This window comes from Haliotis rubra, unplaced genomic scaffold (assembly GCF_003918875.1).
Source record: "Haliotis rubra isolate DU_JTF1 unplaced genomic scaffold, ASM391887v1 Scf10, whole genome shotgun sequence".
In the NCBI taxonomy this organism is placed as follows: domain Eukaryota; kingdom Metazoa; phylum Mollusca; class Gastropoda; order Lepetellida; family Haliotidae; genus Haliotis; species Haliotis rubra.
The window spans coordinates 3,305,516-3,320,142 of record NW_025764892.1 but is presented as its reverse complement, the minus strand read 5'-3'; the positions used below and the strand labels follow the sequence as shown (position 1 = coordinate 3,320,142).

General features: G+C 46.0%; 1 protein-coding gene across 1 annotated transcript in view; it reads left to right on the top strand.

Annotated features, from left to right (window-relative positions):
- Positions 1-139: 139 nt before the first annotated feature.
- The window catches only part of LOC124261613 (terminal uridylyltransferase 4-like), a 53,129-nt gene continuing 38,641 nt past the window's right edge, over positions 140-14,627 (top strand). Inside the window, 5 exon segments of the mRNA XM_046695986.1 lie at positions 140-247; positions 2,877-3,487; positions 5,583-5,653; positions 7,667-7,783; positions 8,046-8,223. Of these exon segments, the coding sequence (XP_046551942.1) occupies positions 2,884-3,487; positions 5,583-5,653; positions 7,667-7,783; positions 8,046-8,223 (970 nt within the window). The 5' untranslated portion in view covers positions 140-247; positions 2,877-2,883.

Here is a 14,627-nt window from a genome sequence, read left to right as displayed (position 1 = left end):
TTCATTTTATTAACATCGCAAACACTGCCGTTGTAATATAATGTCAAATTATCTTCAAATATCAAATCATAGAGTATATCTTTCCTTTAGGAAAAAAACAAAGTTATAAATATTAACAAGGGGAAGTAACTCGCAGGAACTAGACCCGTGCTCGGAGGTACGGAACTGAAAGAGAAATAAATGTTATATGAAATGTAAAGAAAATACACACTCACCTAGAAAGGCATTCTGACAGAGTCGCGTGGTTGTAATGTATATCGTATTTCTTACTTTTACTTTTCATACTTTGCATCAGTTGATAACTTATGAATTCACTGTAATCCAAAACATTGTGTTGAAACTGGAAAAATACATACAGAAGATGTCATCATTTTGTGAAACCAACAACAAACACCTTCAGCAGCTATTTCATTTGAAAACAACACATACATTTTATTCCAAACTTTTGTGAACAGCTCACTCATAATCGGTAGTTATTATTGCCATAACCTCCCATGGTTTATTCTCTTGCAATTGTAAAATCCCTATTCACAACACCTTTTACACAAACAACACAACCAGTTTGAATTATCATGGATTCAGCCCGCAGCAAAGGAGTTTTTATGTAAAATATTTCCCCTCTATAACAGATTGCATATATCCACAACATCTAAAGTGCAGAGGTCAATCAATATTTCACAAAAACATCCATACATTTTCAAACTCTTCATATGTTAATATTTTCATTTGTTATTTGTATGTTCATGTTTAATGAGTAGTATTCTTGTGTATTTCAATTATTCTGCCTGGCAAATAGTTACAATCATTATGCAGCTCTTGTAAAGTTTTATAATTATCAAAATCAAAGTTTTCTCTTTAAGTTTTGTGAAACTAGCAGCAAATATGGTCCTTTCAGTGTGTAGATGAAGTTTGATTTTGTTTCCTCATACAACTGATAAACATACAGCAAGTAATTATACCTTTTCAAAAGGTGAGCATGTTGTCATTTGAGACACAGTATTTTAACTTAACTGAAGACACATAAGTACATGATATGATTAGAAGATTAACATTAAAGAAGTGACTGGATGTTTTGGCATGCTTTCCATTGCCAGTTAACATTTGCATTTTCTACTCTTAAACTACATGGCCTATATAGCTGTAGATTTATGTGAATGGTTCCATCTGTGGTGGGGTAGCCTAGTGGTTAAAGCGTTGGCTCGTCACGCCGAAGACCCTGGTTCGATTCCCCACATGGGCACAGTGTGTTAAGCCCATTTCTGGTGTCCCCCGCCGTGATATTGCTGGAATATTGCTAAAAGCGGCGTAAAACCAAACTCAGTCAGTCAGTCAGTCAGTCCATCTGTGGTTGATCTTATCTACTGACCAAACTCGATTTCAAACATGTCTGCGATGTGGACAATGTTACCTTTTGCCATTGCCACCTAATTTCTGCTTGTGTGATGAAATTTAGTATATTTAAGACTCTTTTACTTAAAGGTCACGTGCAACGTAAAACACAACTTTGCAGATTCTGATACCTTTCAGTATGGACTTACAGAAACAAATCATCCAAAATGCAAATTCAACTTATAAAGTTGAAAAACAACGCGATGAAATCCCCCCTGCGAAAACGGAGTTCAAACGATTCACTAATTTCACCCCAACACTGGGGTGAAAAGTGGTTTCAACAGCTTTGCTGCGCTGCGCTCGTAACTCATGCGCAGTAAATAGGTTTGCACACCCGGATTATAAGGTCGTGAGCAGGAGTAGTCTAATCTTGGTTGTGAACACAGACAAGTAAATAATCTACTCGTTACATAAAACATGTTTTTTTCTTGAATTTGGTTGTTATTTATCAAAACGATGGAATATATCCTCGCTCAGCTGGTTCTTTGTTTATGGCATATAAGCCCGATAGGTGTAAAGTTCAAATTGCATGTGGTCAATGATTGAAGTTGTGTATTGCATATTGTCATTAGCAGACAGGCAGGCAGACATATAGGTGTCAATAAAACAGACATTGAGTTTTGTCTGTGACACAGGCTACTTATCACAATCAAAATGGTTTTGTTTTAAACAATTCATAAATATCCGATTCTGAGAACCTCTTTTACTAGAAGAGAAGGAAAGCTGAAGACGTGTCACTTCCATGTCAGTACTGAACACTGTTCATGTCTCATTTAGTCACATTTATAAGTAATGACATTCATATCCCTATCGACTGTTAAGTAGTACTTTGAGACATGGCCCTGATACCTTTCCATGTACATGAGATAGTACTGGGCTGGAGGCAAGTGTTATTTTCTCTGACATACAGCATGCTCTAAGTGGTAATGAATACACAGAGTTTTGATATGAGCACTGAAGAACAGGTATGAGTGATTTTGATATACTTCCCATAGGGGTATGAAGATAGGTGAATATATTTTCAGTATGAAACTGTTTGCTCATTTGGATTGGCTACTTCATGCGAGTTGTTTCAATGTTTACTAGTTTGCAAAGAAGCCCATAACACCATGACGTCACCATGATCATATCGCATTGTTCCTTAAAACTGGGGCGGTGGGGTAGCCTAGTGGTTAAAGCGTTGGCTCGTCATGCCGAAGACCTGGGTTCGAATCCCCACATGGGTACATTGTGTGAAGCCCATTTCTGGTGTCCCCCGCCGTGATGTTGCTGGAATATTGCTAAAAGCGGCGTAAAACCAAACTCAGTCAGTCAGTCCTTAAAACTGAAGATGGCATCGTCCATTTTTTTTTTGCCACCACAAAGGATTTCAAGTGAAATTGTTCCCACATTAATTATATATTGAAAGTTCAGAACTAAGTCTTAATTCAGTTGATACAGATGATCTTTAGTTCCATGTAGTTTTATCTCCATGATGTCATCAACAGAATTTGGATGGCAGCACAAGGGAATGAGCGGGGAGGCCCGAGGAGGAGACGGAACAGATCATCCAATCAGAGACCGTATGATGAGGGGGGTGGCAGAAATGGTGCCTATGATGATCCCCACCATCAAGGGCCATACCAACCCATGGGAGGAGGAGGGGGTGGACATTATCAACAGATGGATCATCCACCCTCCTACCATCAGGGAAACAGACCGTTGCCTATAGATCCAAGGACGGGCCGTCCGACTGTGATGCCCTACCAACCCCATCCTCAACACTCAGGATATCCCGGACCCTCTAGGCAACAGAGCCAGGGCCCCAGTAACCCCCAGAATGATGTTGGGGGTGGACAGAAGAAGAATAGGAATAGAGGAAAGGGGAGGGAAAAACAGCAGCAGCCTCAGCAGCCACAACAGCCACAGACAAAACAACAGCCACGTCAACAGCAGCAACAGCAGCAGCAGCAGCAGCCAAAGATGAAGGGAAATAAGGCTGTTAAGGGTCAAGATCAAAGTTCTGTAAATGCATCTAGTGGGAATGATGGTGGAAGCAAGAATGTTGGACAGCAGAACAAGGGAGTACCGGAAAATAGGAAAAAAGGGGGAGCTGAAGGTAAGCATGGTAGTGATGGTTGGGAAGTGCATGTTAATGATGGCCAGGGAAAGCATGGCAGGGTTGTCAGGGAAAGCATGGGAGGGTGGTCAGGGAAAGCATGTGGGGATGGTCAGGGAAAGCATGGTGGGTACAGTCATGGAAAGCATAGTAGGGTTGACTGGAAAGCACGGTAGGTATGGTCATGGAAAGCACGGTAGATATGGTCATGGAAAGCATAGTAGGGTTGTCAGGGAAGCATGGTTGGTATAGTCAGGGAAAGCATGGTAGCTATGGTCAGGGAAAGCATGGTAGGGTTGTCAGGGAAAGCATGGTAGGTATGGTCAGGGAAAGTATGGTAGGGTTGTAAGGGAAAGCATGGTAGGTATGGTCAAGGAAAGCATGATAGGTATGGTCAGGGAAAGCATGGTAGGGTTGTCAGGGAAAGCATGGTAGGTATGGTCAGGGAAAGTATGGTAGGTATGGTCAGGGAAAGCTTGGATGGTTGTCAGGGGAAAGTAGGTATTCAGGGAAGTATTGTGTCAGGGAAAGTATGGTAGGGTTGTCAGGGAAAGCATGGTAGGTATGGTCAGGGAATGTATGGTAGGGTTGTCAGGGAAAGCATGGTAGGTATGGTCAGGGAAAGTATGGTAGGTATGGTCAGGGAAAGTATGGTAGGGTTGTCAGGGAAAGTATGGTAGGTATGGTCAGGGGGAAAGTATGGTAGGTATGGTCAGGGGAAAGCATGGTATGTTAGGGTTTTCAGGGGAAAGCATAGTCAAGGGTATAGGTATGGTCAGGGGAGCTTATGGTGGTGGTTGTTTGGGGAAAGTATGGTGGGTAGGGTTGTCAGGGGAAAGCATGGTAGGTATGGTCAGGGAAAGCATGGAAGTGATTGAAAGCATGGTGTGGTTTCAGGGAAAGCATGGAAGTGTTGTGTCTGAGGGAAAGAGTATGGTAGGGGTCAGGAAATGGTTGTGGGAAAGTATGGTAGGGTTGTCAGGGGAAAGCATGGTAGGTTAGGTATTGTCAGGGAAAGCATGGTTTAGCAGGGGTTGTCAGGAAAGCATGGTAGGTATAGTCAGGGGAAAGGCTGGTAGGGTTGTCAGGAGCATGGTGGGGATTGTTTGGGGAAAGCATGGTGGGAATGGTCAGGGAAAGCATGGTGTGGTGTCAGGGAAAGCGTGGTGGTGATTGTTTGGGGAAAGCATGGTGTGGTTGTCAGGGAAAGCATGGTGGTGGTTGTTTGGGGAAAGCATGGTGTGGTTGTCAGGGAAAGCATGGTGGGGATGGTCAGGGAAAGCATGGTTGGGATGGTCAGGGAAAGCATGGTGTGGTTGTCGGGGAAAGCGTGGTGGTGAGTGTTTGGGGAAAGCGTGGTGGTGGTTGTTTGGGGAAAGCATGGTGTGGTCAGGGAAAGCATGGTGGGGATGGTCAGGGAAAGCATGGTGGTGATTGTTTGGGGAAAGCATGGTGTGGTTGTCAGGGAAAGCATGGTTGGGATGGTCAGGGAAAGCATGGTTGGGATGGTCAGGGAAAGCATGGTGTGGTTGTCGGGGAAAGCATGGTGGTGAGTGTTTGGGGAAAGCGTGGTGGTGGTTGTTAGGGGAAAGCATGGTATGGTTGTCAGGGAAAGCATGGTGGGGATGGTCAGGGAAAGCATGGTGGGGATGGTCAGGGAAAGCATGGTGGTGATTGTTTGGGGAAAGCATAGTGGGGATGGTCAGGGAAAGCATGGTGGGGATGGTCAGGGAAAGCATGGTGGGGATTGTTTGGGGAAAGCATGGTGGGGGTGGTTGGGGAGAGCATGTGGGGATTGCCAGGGAAAGCATGGTAGGGATTGTTTGGGAAAAGCATGGTAGCGATGGTTGGGAAAAGCATGTAAGGGTTGTCAGTGAAAGCATAGTAGGAATGGTCATAGAATGTAATGTCAGTCCAAATAATTTTCTAGTCCAAGGTTAGCTTATCCACAAAAACTGTATCAGTTGAAAAATAAATTCAGACTTACAAAATTGAAATTTATTGAAAATATGCTGTTTGCAGAGATCTTTGATAAGAATAATAGATTAGTTCAGCAATGAACAGTTTTAATAGTTATGTGTTTGTTTCTTTCCAGATTGTGAAGAAAAAGTTGATAGTTCTACCTTGAGGGAAATGGAAAAGCAGAAAGTGTTCCCCTTGAAAAAGGTATTTTGGGTTTTATTGTCAAGTTTTGTGACAGTTTGACATTTACTCTTAGTTCATTGGGGGCGGTGGGGTAGCCAGTCTCATCAAATCATCCAACAGAACCACTTGTCTGAATGATCCAATGCCAAGCAATCTTGTGGTTAATCATCTCGATCATTTACTTCCAGTTATAACCGACATTATTAATAAAAGTCTTTCATCCAGTGTTTTCCCTACATGTTTGAAAGATGCTATTGTTACTCCACTGTTAAAGAATTCCAAACTTGATACCAACATACTCAAGAACCATCGGCCCGTTTCAAACTTGACGTTTCTTTCAAAACTTGTGGAGAAAGCTGTTAACAACTGATGAAGCATATCAACCTCCATGACATCCTTGATGACTATCAGTCTGCTTATCGTCCACAGCATTCAACAGAGACCTTGCTCCTGAGAGTTGTTAATGATCTCAGTTACTCGTGCTTCAATCGAACAGAAACCTGTTACTCGTACAAAAAATACCCCCTTTACTCCTACCTGTTATGTTCGCGATTGCAACATAAACAGGTATTTATAGAATGAGTCACAAGTAGAATAAATATAACACGACCTATTTATTTTCTCATTCCTTTTATTAAAACTTTTGATTTCTAGTCATGAATTCAAAATGGCTAGAACAATCAGTGATACCAGTGTAAACAATTATGTGAAAATCACCGTTAGAGATAAAGCCCGGGATTCCCTTCGAATATTCAAAATGTACAACCATTGATACTTTTATTGGAGAGATGCGACAAGTGTCATGTGTCATCTTGCAAAAATACCTGACACGATAACGTCAGTGCCTGTTCATTGTGAGATCGATTTGACTCGTTGTTTCTTTGATGCATTGGTGAAGATGACATTTTTCACTGATAAACATGATGAAGACCCACTTCCAGCTCTGAGATACTATGATTCCAATGTTCACAAATTCACTCATGACAATCAGAACCAAAACACACTCGTTGAAACAATGTACAACATGGAATGTTTTGCAAGGGTTCATGAGTGCAAATGGCGGCACACGTCCTTTCTATTCAATCGAACATGTTCAGGAACGGTTGATCTACACATAAGTCATTGCTCAAGATATTCCTCCGACGCATGATAATGCAAAGTTTATGTCTTGATAACATACAGGATGTAATCAACTCACATTTCATACTGACAACTCCGAAAATTCCATTACATTCCAAGTGGCAGTTTCTGGCTCGGGAAAACGAGAAGGCTGTGGCTAAGAAGAGAGAGTAGTCCCCCATTGATAGTGAATGTAACGTGTGCTTGACCTTGCTGTAACCTCAGCAATGTCACATTCAAGCACACTGGGTGCACCTAATTACACACACTCAAAAGTTTTGGCTCCGGTCGATGGGAGAACATTGAACGTAAACTGGCACACAAGTACAGATCCCCAATGTGCAGAGATATCCAAAACAATCTTCCGATGACGACAACCACCAAGCGATAACGATGACGTCACACGCTCAAATATTTTACGCTTGCAAGAATTAAAATCATCCACATTTGCATGGTAACATAATCGTTTTAGAGGGTTTAATTAGTTTTCCGTGATCTTATCTAGTTTTCATTATCACTATTGCCTTGATGATGCGAAGAGGTGGCAAAAACTTTTTGTGGAGGGTCACTATGGGGATGAGTAGTGATTAGGAAGGCATGTGACGTCACTCATTCATAAACGTTGTGTTGTGTATTATTGCGCAGCTATGATGAGAAAATGTGAAATTTGAATCTATTCTACTATAAAATGGTGCGATTTTATGGTGTGTAAGAAACAGATAACTGTACTCGTGTCTGTCAGATACCATTTATCTTACAACTCGTTGTAAGATAACTGGTATCTGACAGACGCTCGTTTAGTAATCTCTATATATCAGTGCCAGAATGTCTCATCTCATTATGAATCAGGAAGCGCGTGCTATGTGATATTGACATCAATTTACACATGCAGATGTTCTGTATTTTCTGTTTTAGAAATCAGTCAAGTTCCCGAGAGCCAAGTTTTTCTGTCGCCTTTGTGAGTACCATCTGGACAGAGTGCAGGATTATCTCAAGCATGTGTCCGAGCCCAGACATAGACGGAGGAAAGAGGTACACTTGTTTAGTCACAGACTGATTAGGTTAAGGTGATATCTCTATAATGTAACTTGTCTTATTAGACTTGAGTCATTTAACTATGATATTGCACATCTGATTAGTATTAGAGTCTTATTGCTATGATTCTTCTTGTCTGATTATTACAGTACAGTGATATTGCTATAATGTATATTTTATGATTAGGATGCTGTTTGGTCAGGATACTGCTGAAACTGAAATTCTCAAATTCAGTGTTGTCACAATGTTGGTACTTCAGGTCACAGATTCAGAGAACACATTACGGTACATGCCCCCTCCCACCAAGAAGCAGGTGCTTGCCCTGGACGAGCTGCTGGAGACAATACACGCTGACCATGGCCTGACAGAGGAGGAGCTGCAGCAAAGAAAGGATATTGTAAACAGAGTGGAAGACTTTATCCACAAGCACTTACCAGGTCAGTGACTCCTGGACCAGTTCCATGAACTGAAGGAGATTTTTCAGGGTATTTCTATAATTCTCCAGGTATGGATTCAGGAGCGATAGGTACAATACATGCTGATGCCCAGAGTTGCCTGAGGATCATGTGGCTATACGTGATAATGCTGGTTGTCCCATGCCACTGTGTCTGTTCATGTCCTTATGTGCATCCTTATGTGATCTGCATGAATTTTGGTCATATTTGGTGTTTGCAGGCACTAGTTGATAATGGTGACCTATTCGTGGGGGTATTTTCAGGGTCATGCATTTGACCCAAATTGATGGTTTGTTAGTGGAAAAGCTCAGATGCTCTGCATGGATTTGGTACAAATTTGAATTTTCTTTTTGTTTGTTGTTTCTCAGTGAGATGTCTCGAACACTGGATTTCTTTTGGAAATCCATTGAAAGTGTTTTACGTTTTTGTCATTTGATGAAATTGACCTTATTTTGATTGTCACTGATATCTAGGGATTTATCAGGGATTCTAAGCTAGGTATCCATGCAAGCAATTTGGGAAAAAGATGTGTCATTTTGTTCAAAATTGGGATTTTTCTATGTTATCAAATTTGTCCTTATCCTGATTCATATTTGTTTGCTTCTGTATCCTATTGCCCGAGACATAGTAGAAACTTTTGAGTCTATGTCCAAGAAGAATAAAAACATCTCACCCGAACCCACCCACTCCTGCGCATGCACACCAGCAACCCCTGACAGTGCTGTCACTCATCACTCTCTCCATTTTCGCCCTCTGATGTCTAATCCAAGCTAATCCTCCTTTATAACAAGTCATCTATCAAAATTAGTGCTTGGATTAGCTTTACATACACTTTCGGCATCCTCACAAGCAATTATTTTTCAAAATTTGTAGTTGATTAACTATATTTTCGGCCTTTGTAATCAACCTTGTGGGTCACAAAGAGACATGCTCTATTTGTAAATTCAGAATTTCCAACCGTAATCCACACCCTGTTTGTCATCATGCATCAAGATTAACTGCAATTTAAGTTCTAAATGTAGTTTCTGCATTCCTTGGGAGATGTAGACTTTTCAAAATACGTATTTGCTGTTCATCGCAAAAAGAAAGACAGCATATGAAACTCCCTTTGGTGTCATCCGAAGTGGTGTTAGAAGATTGTGGAAACTGTGTAAAATCATAAGGGAGCCCTTTAATGAACCATCTATTGCACCAAATATCATGGAGGTCAACCTGATAGTGCACTAGTGACATCACATATATTCAGGGAGTTGATTAGCGCACACCATTAGTTCTTCAGAACTCGGTAGGGCGGTGGGGTAGCCTAGTGGTTAAAGCGTCCGCTCGTCACGACGAAGGCCCGGGTTCGATTCCCCCACATGGGTACAATATGTGAAGCCCATTTCTGGTGTCCTCCGCCGTGATATTGCTGGAATATTGGTAAAAAGCGGCGTAAAACCATACTCACTCACTCAGAACTCGGTAGACAACCATGCTGGCTACTATACAATTTCACTGCAGTGAAAAATTTTGTATGTGTAGTTTGAACTACAAATTGAACAGAATGCAATGCCCATGCAAAGACCTGATTTGCATATCATGTGTCACCAAAGTCCCGGGATTATAAACAAACCCATTATGTGCAAAGTGACATCCCAGGCATGATATTCGTCTCCTCTTCGTCGAATTTAAACATCAACAGGGCACAACTGCACTCTGCAAAATAACGAAGAGAGCAGCGAAGCAGAAAATGTCTCGTGACAGTTGTATCAATGTTTTAATAAAAATATTGTACAATAAATAAAATCTTTTTTATCTATTATACGGCCCCCACCACGTGGAGTTACCTCCCTGCTACGCATGCGCAGCCAACCAGGTAAGCACCTAGGCCCGTATCATCATTCTTTCTGCTGTCACTCAAGCGTTCACACGTGTTCTGAGTTCATAGCTGAATTACTTCTCTTGTGAAAGAATGTCTGAGACTCCAACAACTATGTATGGTCTTTATTCGTTCTTGACAGAACAGTTTTATTGACTTTGCAGTCTGTTATTTCTCATTTATGTTACTTTGTATTAAACTTTACGCTCGCTTTCCCGTGGTTTACGCACGTGTTGCTCTTCCATGGCGGGAAGTTTAGCGTGCCACTTGGTTGTCATATTGCGTTATTAACCAAGTATTTCTTCCCATGGTCGCATTCACGTAAATTAAAATCTTTGTACGTGTATATTTATGCTGCTGGTTCCTCTGTTAGCTACATGCTTGCGTGTTTGCTTTCAGGCGTTTACTGGGTGTTCTGTCTGTGGGCAGAACATTCCAAGAGCCGACAAGCACGATAAGTGCTTGTGCTGCCTTGAAAAGGTGGGACATAACCCCGATGTTTGTGAGCTTTGTGTGGCCTTTTCCCCCCGGGCCCCGGGCCCATAAGGAATTGCGAGAGGCGGTAGCGGAACTTACCCAGGAGGTCCCCCCGTCTAAAGCCAAAAAGTCCAAACCGACTCAAAAAGCTAGGTCGCATAAGTCGCCTCCCCAGTCATCTCATAGTGGTTTTGATATGTCACTAATTACCCAATTGTTCCAGCAGCATATGGACTCCGTGAAGTCCCTTGTTCATGAGTCCGTTGGAGGTCTCCGCCAGGAGTTCCTCGCCCACTCTGAACAGGGGACCGAGAGTCCGGGGGTGGGATCGCCGAGCCCGGCTCGATCCCTTGGCCTGGAGGTGTCTGTCGATCCTTTGCCTTTGGCTTTGGATCCAGACGCCTCGGCTATCCCGGAGGGGGAGGGTTCGCTCCCAGTCCCCCTCTCGGTGCTGGCGCAGGGTCCATTGAGATTCCTGGGGTTCCGTTCCCTGCGCCACCCCGCCCCATGAGAGCGGAGGAGTTGGTTCTGCCCGGTCTTCCTCCCGTGTCTTGGGACCGGGGTTCGAGTGGTGTGTCTGTTGCCTTCCTTCCTCTTCCCTTCCCTTGGTGTCTGGTGCTAGGCCTCCCACCGGGTCGGGGTTCGGATTCTCTTCACGAGGAGACCCAGATTCTGACTCATGCTCGGGTGCTGAGTCTATGGATGTGGGGAAGGTCGATGAGCCGGAGGGCACTTTCCGTTTCTAGTCAGCTCTCCGGGAGGTTCGGCAGCGTATTGCCGAGTATATTCCCCAAGCCGCGGTACCCACCTGACACTCGGACTCAGCTGAGTTTCGCCTGCTGGGCGAGCCGTTTGCTTCTCGGCAACCCGTGCAGACACTGCTCGTATCTTGCCTTCCCTGGTGCAGGACGTGACGGATCCCCTCCTGGTTGGGACACGCCTCCGATTCGATATGCCCGAACTCATTAAGAGGTACCAGCTGGGGGACGATTCTCTGTTCTTTGTGCCGGTGGTTGACGATTGCGTGTTCACTTCGGTCGCCCTCGGGGAAGGCTCAGCTTCCTCGGGTGCAGCCCCGGCTGCCAAGCAAGGGCGCTTAGTTCCACCGTTTGCCCTTGCGGGCGCCCTCCTGCATGCATCAGGAGGAAGTCTACCGGAATACCATGCAGCAGGTGTGGGTGGTGATCCATGAGGCCTACCTTTCCTCTATTCAAAGGTCGGCTCTGAAGGCGGAAGGGAGCACTTGGGACGTGTCCCCGCATGTTGTTCTGCTTCGCCAGTTGTCCCGAAGTGCAGGCCAACCTAGCACACAACTCTTTGTGGTCTGCGGCGGCTACGGTGGTGTGGATGCGCAAGCTGTGGCTGTGTACGTCCCGCTACTCGGCAGCGACACAGCAGACCTTGCTAGCTCAGCAGGTCATTCGGAAGGCTGCTGCGGCAGCTACCTCCTTCAAGGACTCTAAGGCTTCTCGCCCCCGCGCTCCCGTAGTGGGTTCCTCCTCTGGGGCGCCACCTACGCCCGAGTCTGCCGGCTGGCTTCGGCTGCTGGGCAGGGGTAGGAGGAGGAGCCGTCCCGCCAAAGGTAAGGGCAAGGAGCAGTCCTCTTCGTCTGGCTCCCATCAGTCTTTTCGCGGTCTCGGGAGGTCTGCCCCGACCTCCCATTAAACCTACAGGCTGTCGCCTTGGGTCCGTCCCAGTCAGTTCATCTGCAAGGGACCACTCACGTCCTCTTACCACACGTCCCAGTGGGGGGCCGCCTCTCTCTATTCCTGCCCGGACTGGGAGAAGGCTACCAGCAACCCTTGGGTGCTTTCCACGACAGCGTTGGCCATCTCCCACTGTGGAAGCGAGGCCCGCCAGAATTCACCCGCATACGTTGCACTCCGGTGCCGTCATGTCCGGTCAGGGCGGGTATGCTGCGAGACGAAGTTCAGGCTTTGCTGGACAAGTCCGCAATAGAGCGCATGCCACCAGGCGAGGAACAGGCGGGATTTTATTCCACGTACGTCCTTGTTCCGAACAAGGACGGCGGGTTAAGTCCCATTCTCAACCTTCAAGATGGAACCACTTCGCTCGGTCATCTCCTCTGTTCAGCCCGGCGATTGGCTTTCATCGATCGATCTAAAGGATGCGTATCTACATGTGCTAATTCATCCACCGTTCAAGCAGTACCTCCGGTTCTCTTACGACGGGATGGGTTACCAATTCACGCTGCTCCCCTTCGGCATATCCACTGCCCCCAGGGTGTTCACCAAGCTCATGTTAGTGCCAGCTACCCTCGCAAGGTCGCAAGGAAGGCATTGTTACCTTTACCTCGACGACTGGTTGCTCAGCGCTCTAACTCAGCCAGCGAGCCTAGATTCTACCCATACGGTGATAGACATTCTAGTTCGACTGGGGTGGATCATCAACCTCAAGAAATCCGACCTGGTACCCACCCAGGACTTGGTTTTTCTCGGGGCGTGGTTCAAAACTCACAAGAATCTTGTCTCCTTGTCGCCCGACTGGGTCACCAGAGTACGGGAGATGGTGTCTTCGTTCCTCTCCCAGCTCCAGGCACCAGCGCGGACTTGGCTCCGTCTACTGGGTCATATGGTGGGATATCTCTGTCGTGTGGCAGGCACGGTTGAGGATGCGCCCTATACAGCAAGCTTTGGCGAGTCTGTGGGCTCACTCGAAGGATCTGGAGCAGTGTCTCACAGTCCCTGGGTGGTTCTCTACTCACCTTCAGTGGTGGACCAATGTCGGGAATCTCTCAAAGGGGATCCCTTTGGAAATCCCGACACAGCTCTTACAGTTCAAACCGATGAGTCCCTCACGGGCTGGGAGGGTGTTCTGGGCAGTATGTCTGTGTCCGGACTCTTGTCCCAAGCCGAAGCCCGCCTTCACATCAACATCTTGGAACTGAGAGCTGTGCGGTTGGCTTCCGGGAGCATGTTCAGGGCCAGCTGGTTCGTCTTCAGTTGGACAACCGTATGGCCATGACGTACATCCTGAAGCAAGGCAGCACGGTGTCCCTAGCGCTCCTTCGGGAGACGTGGGAATTTCTCCTCTGGTGTGACCAGTGCGACTGTCATGTGCTTCCTGTTTATCTCCCGGGGCTGGAGAACGTGCGAGCAGACGCTCTCTCTCGCCAGATCCTGGCCCCGCACAAGTGGATGCTAGACCGGCAAATATTTGGAGTTATCTCCCAGTTGTACGGATCGATCCAGGTGGATCTGTTTGCATCCGGCGGCAAATCAGATATCCGTGTTCTGCTCTCAAATACCGGACCAGAGGGCGTTGGCTTCCGACACCTTCCTGCTGGATTGGACGGGCAAAGTGCACTGGGCGTTCCCGCCGCTACCACTCATTCCCCGGGTCCTCTCCCAGCTGTCCACCCAGCCAGTTCGGCTACTTGTGCTACTGGCACTGCTATGGCCGTCACAGAGCTGGTTTCCGGTAATTCTCAGGTTTCTGGCTCACCTCACAACGGCGTGCCATACCCCAATCCAAGGATTCAGTAGGTGGTTTGGCCTCTGTCTGGTCTAGCCTCGAAGCACGCGGAATTCCTGCAGCTGTTGCAGTCACAATTCTGGCTTCAAGGCAGGATTCGACAAACGTTCAATATGAGGATAGGTGGTCCTGCTATGCGCGCTGGTGTTCAGATAGGGGGATTGCAGATCCCTTTTCTGCGGATTTAGTCCGAGTATTGGAGTTTTTTGCAAGCTCGTTTGGAAGAAGGCTTGGCGGCTTTGACCATTCGTGGCTACTCCACCGCTATTTCCACTTTTCACACCCCTGTCAATAGTGCTCTTCTGGGGCAGCACCATCTTATGCAGCGCCTTTTAGCTAGCGTGGATCGGGTTTGACCTGCTGTCAGGCGAACCAGCCCACCTTGGGACTTGTCAATCGTGCTAGATTGGCTGTCCCGACCTACGTTCTCACGTCTATCGGCTTTTTCCATTCAGTTGTTAACATGGAAGGCTGTATTTCTGGTGGCGGTAACATCTGGGTGCAGGGTCGGCGACTTACATGCTATGTCGGCAGACCCGGCACTGACTGTGTTCCA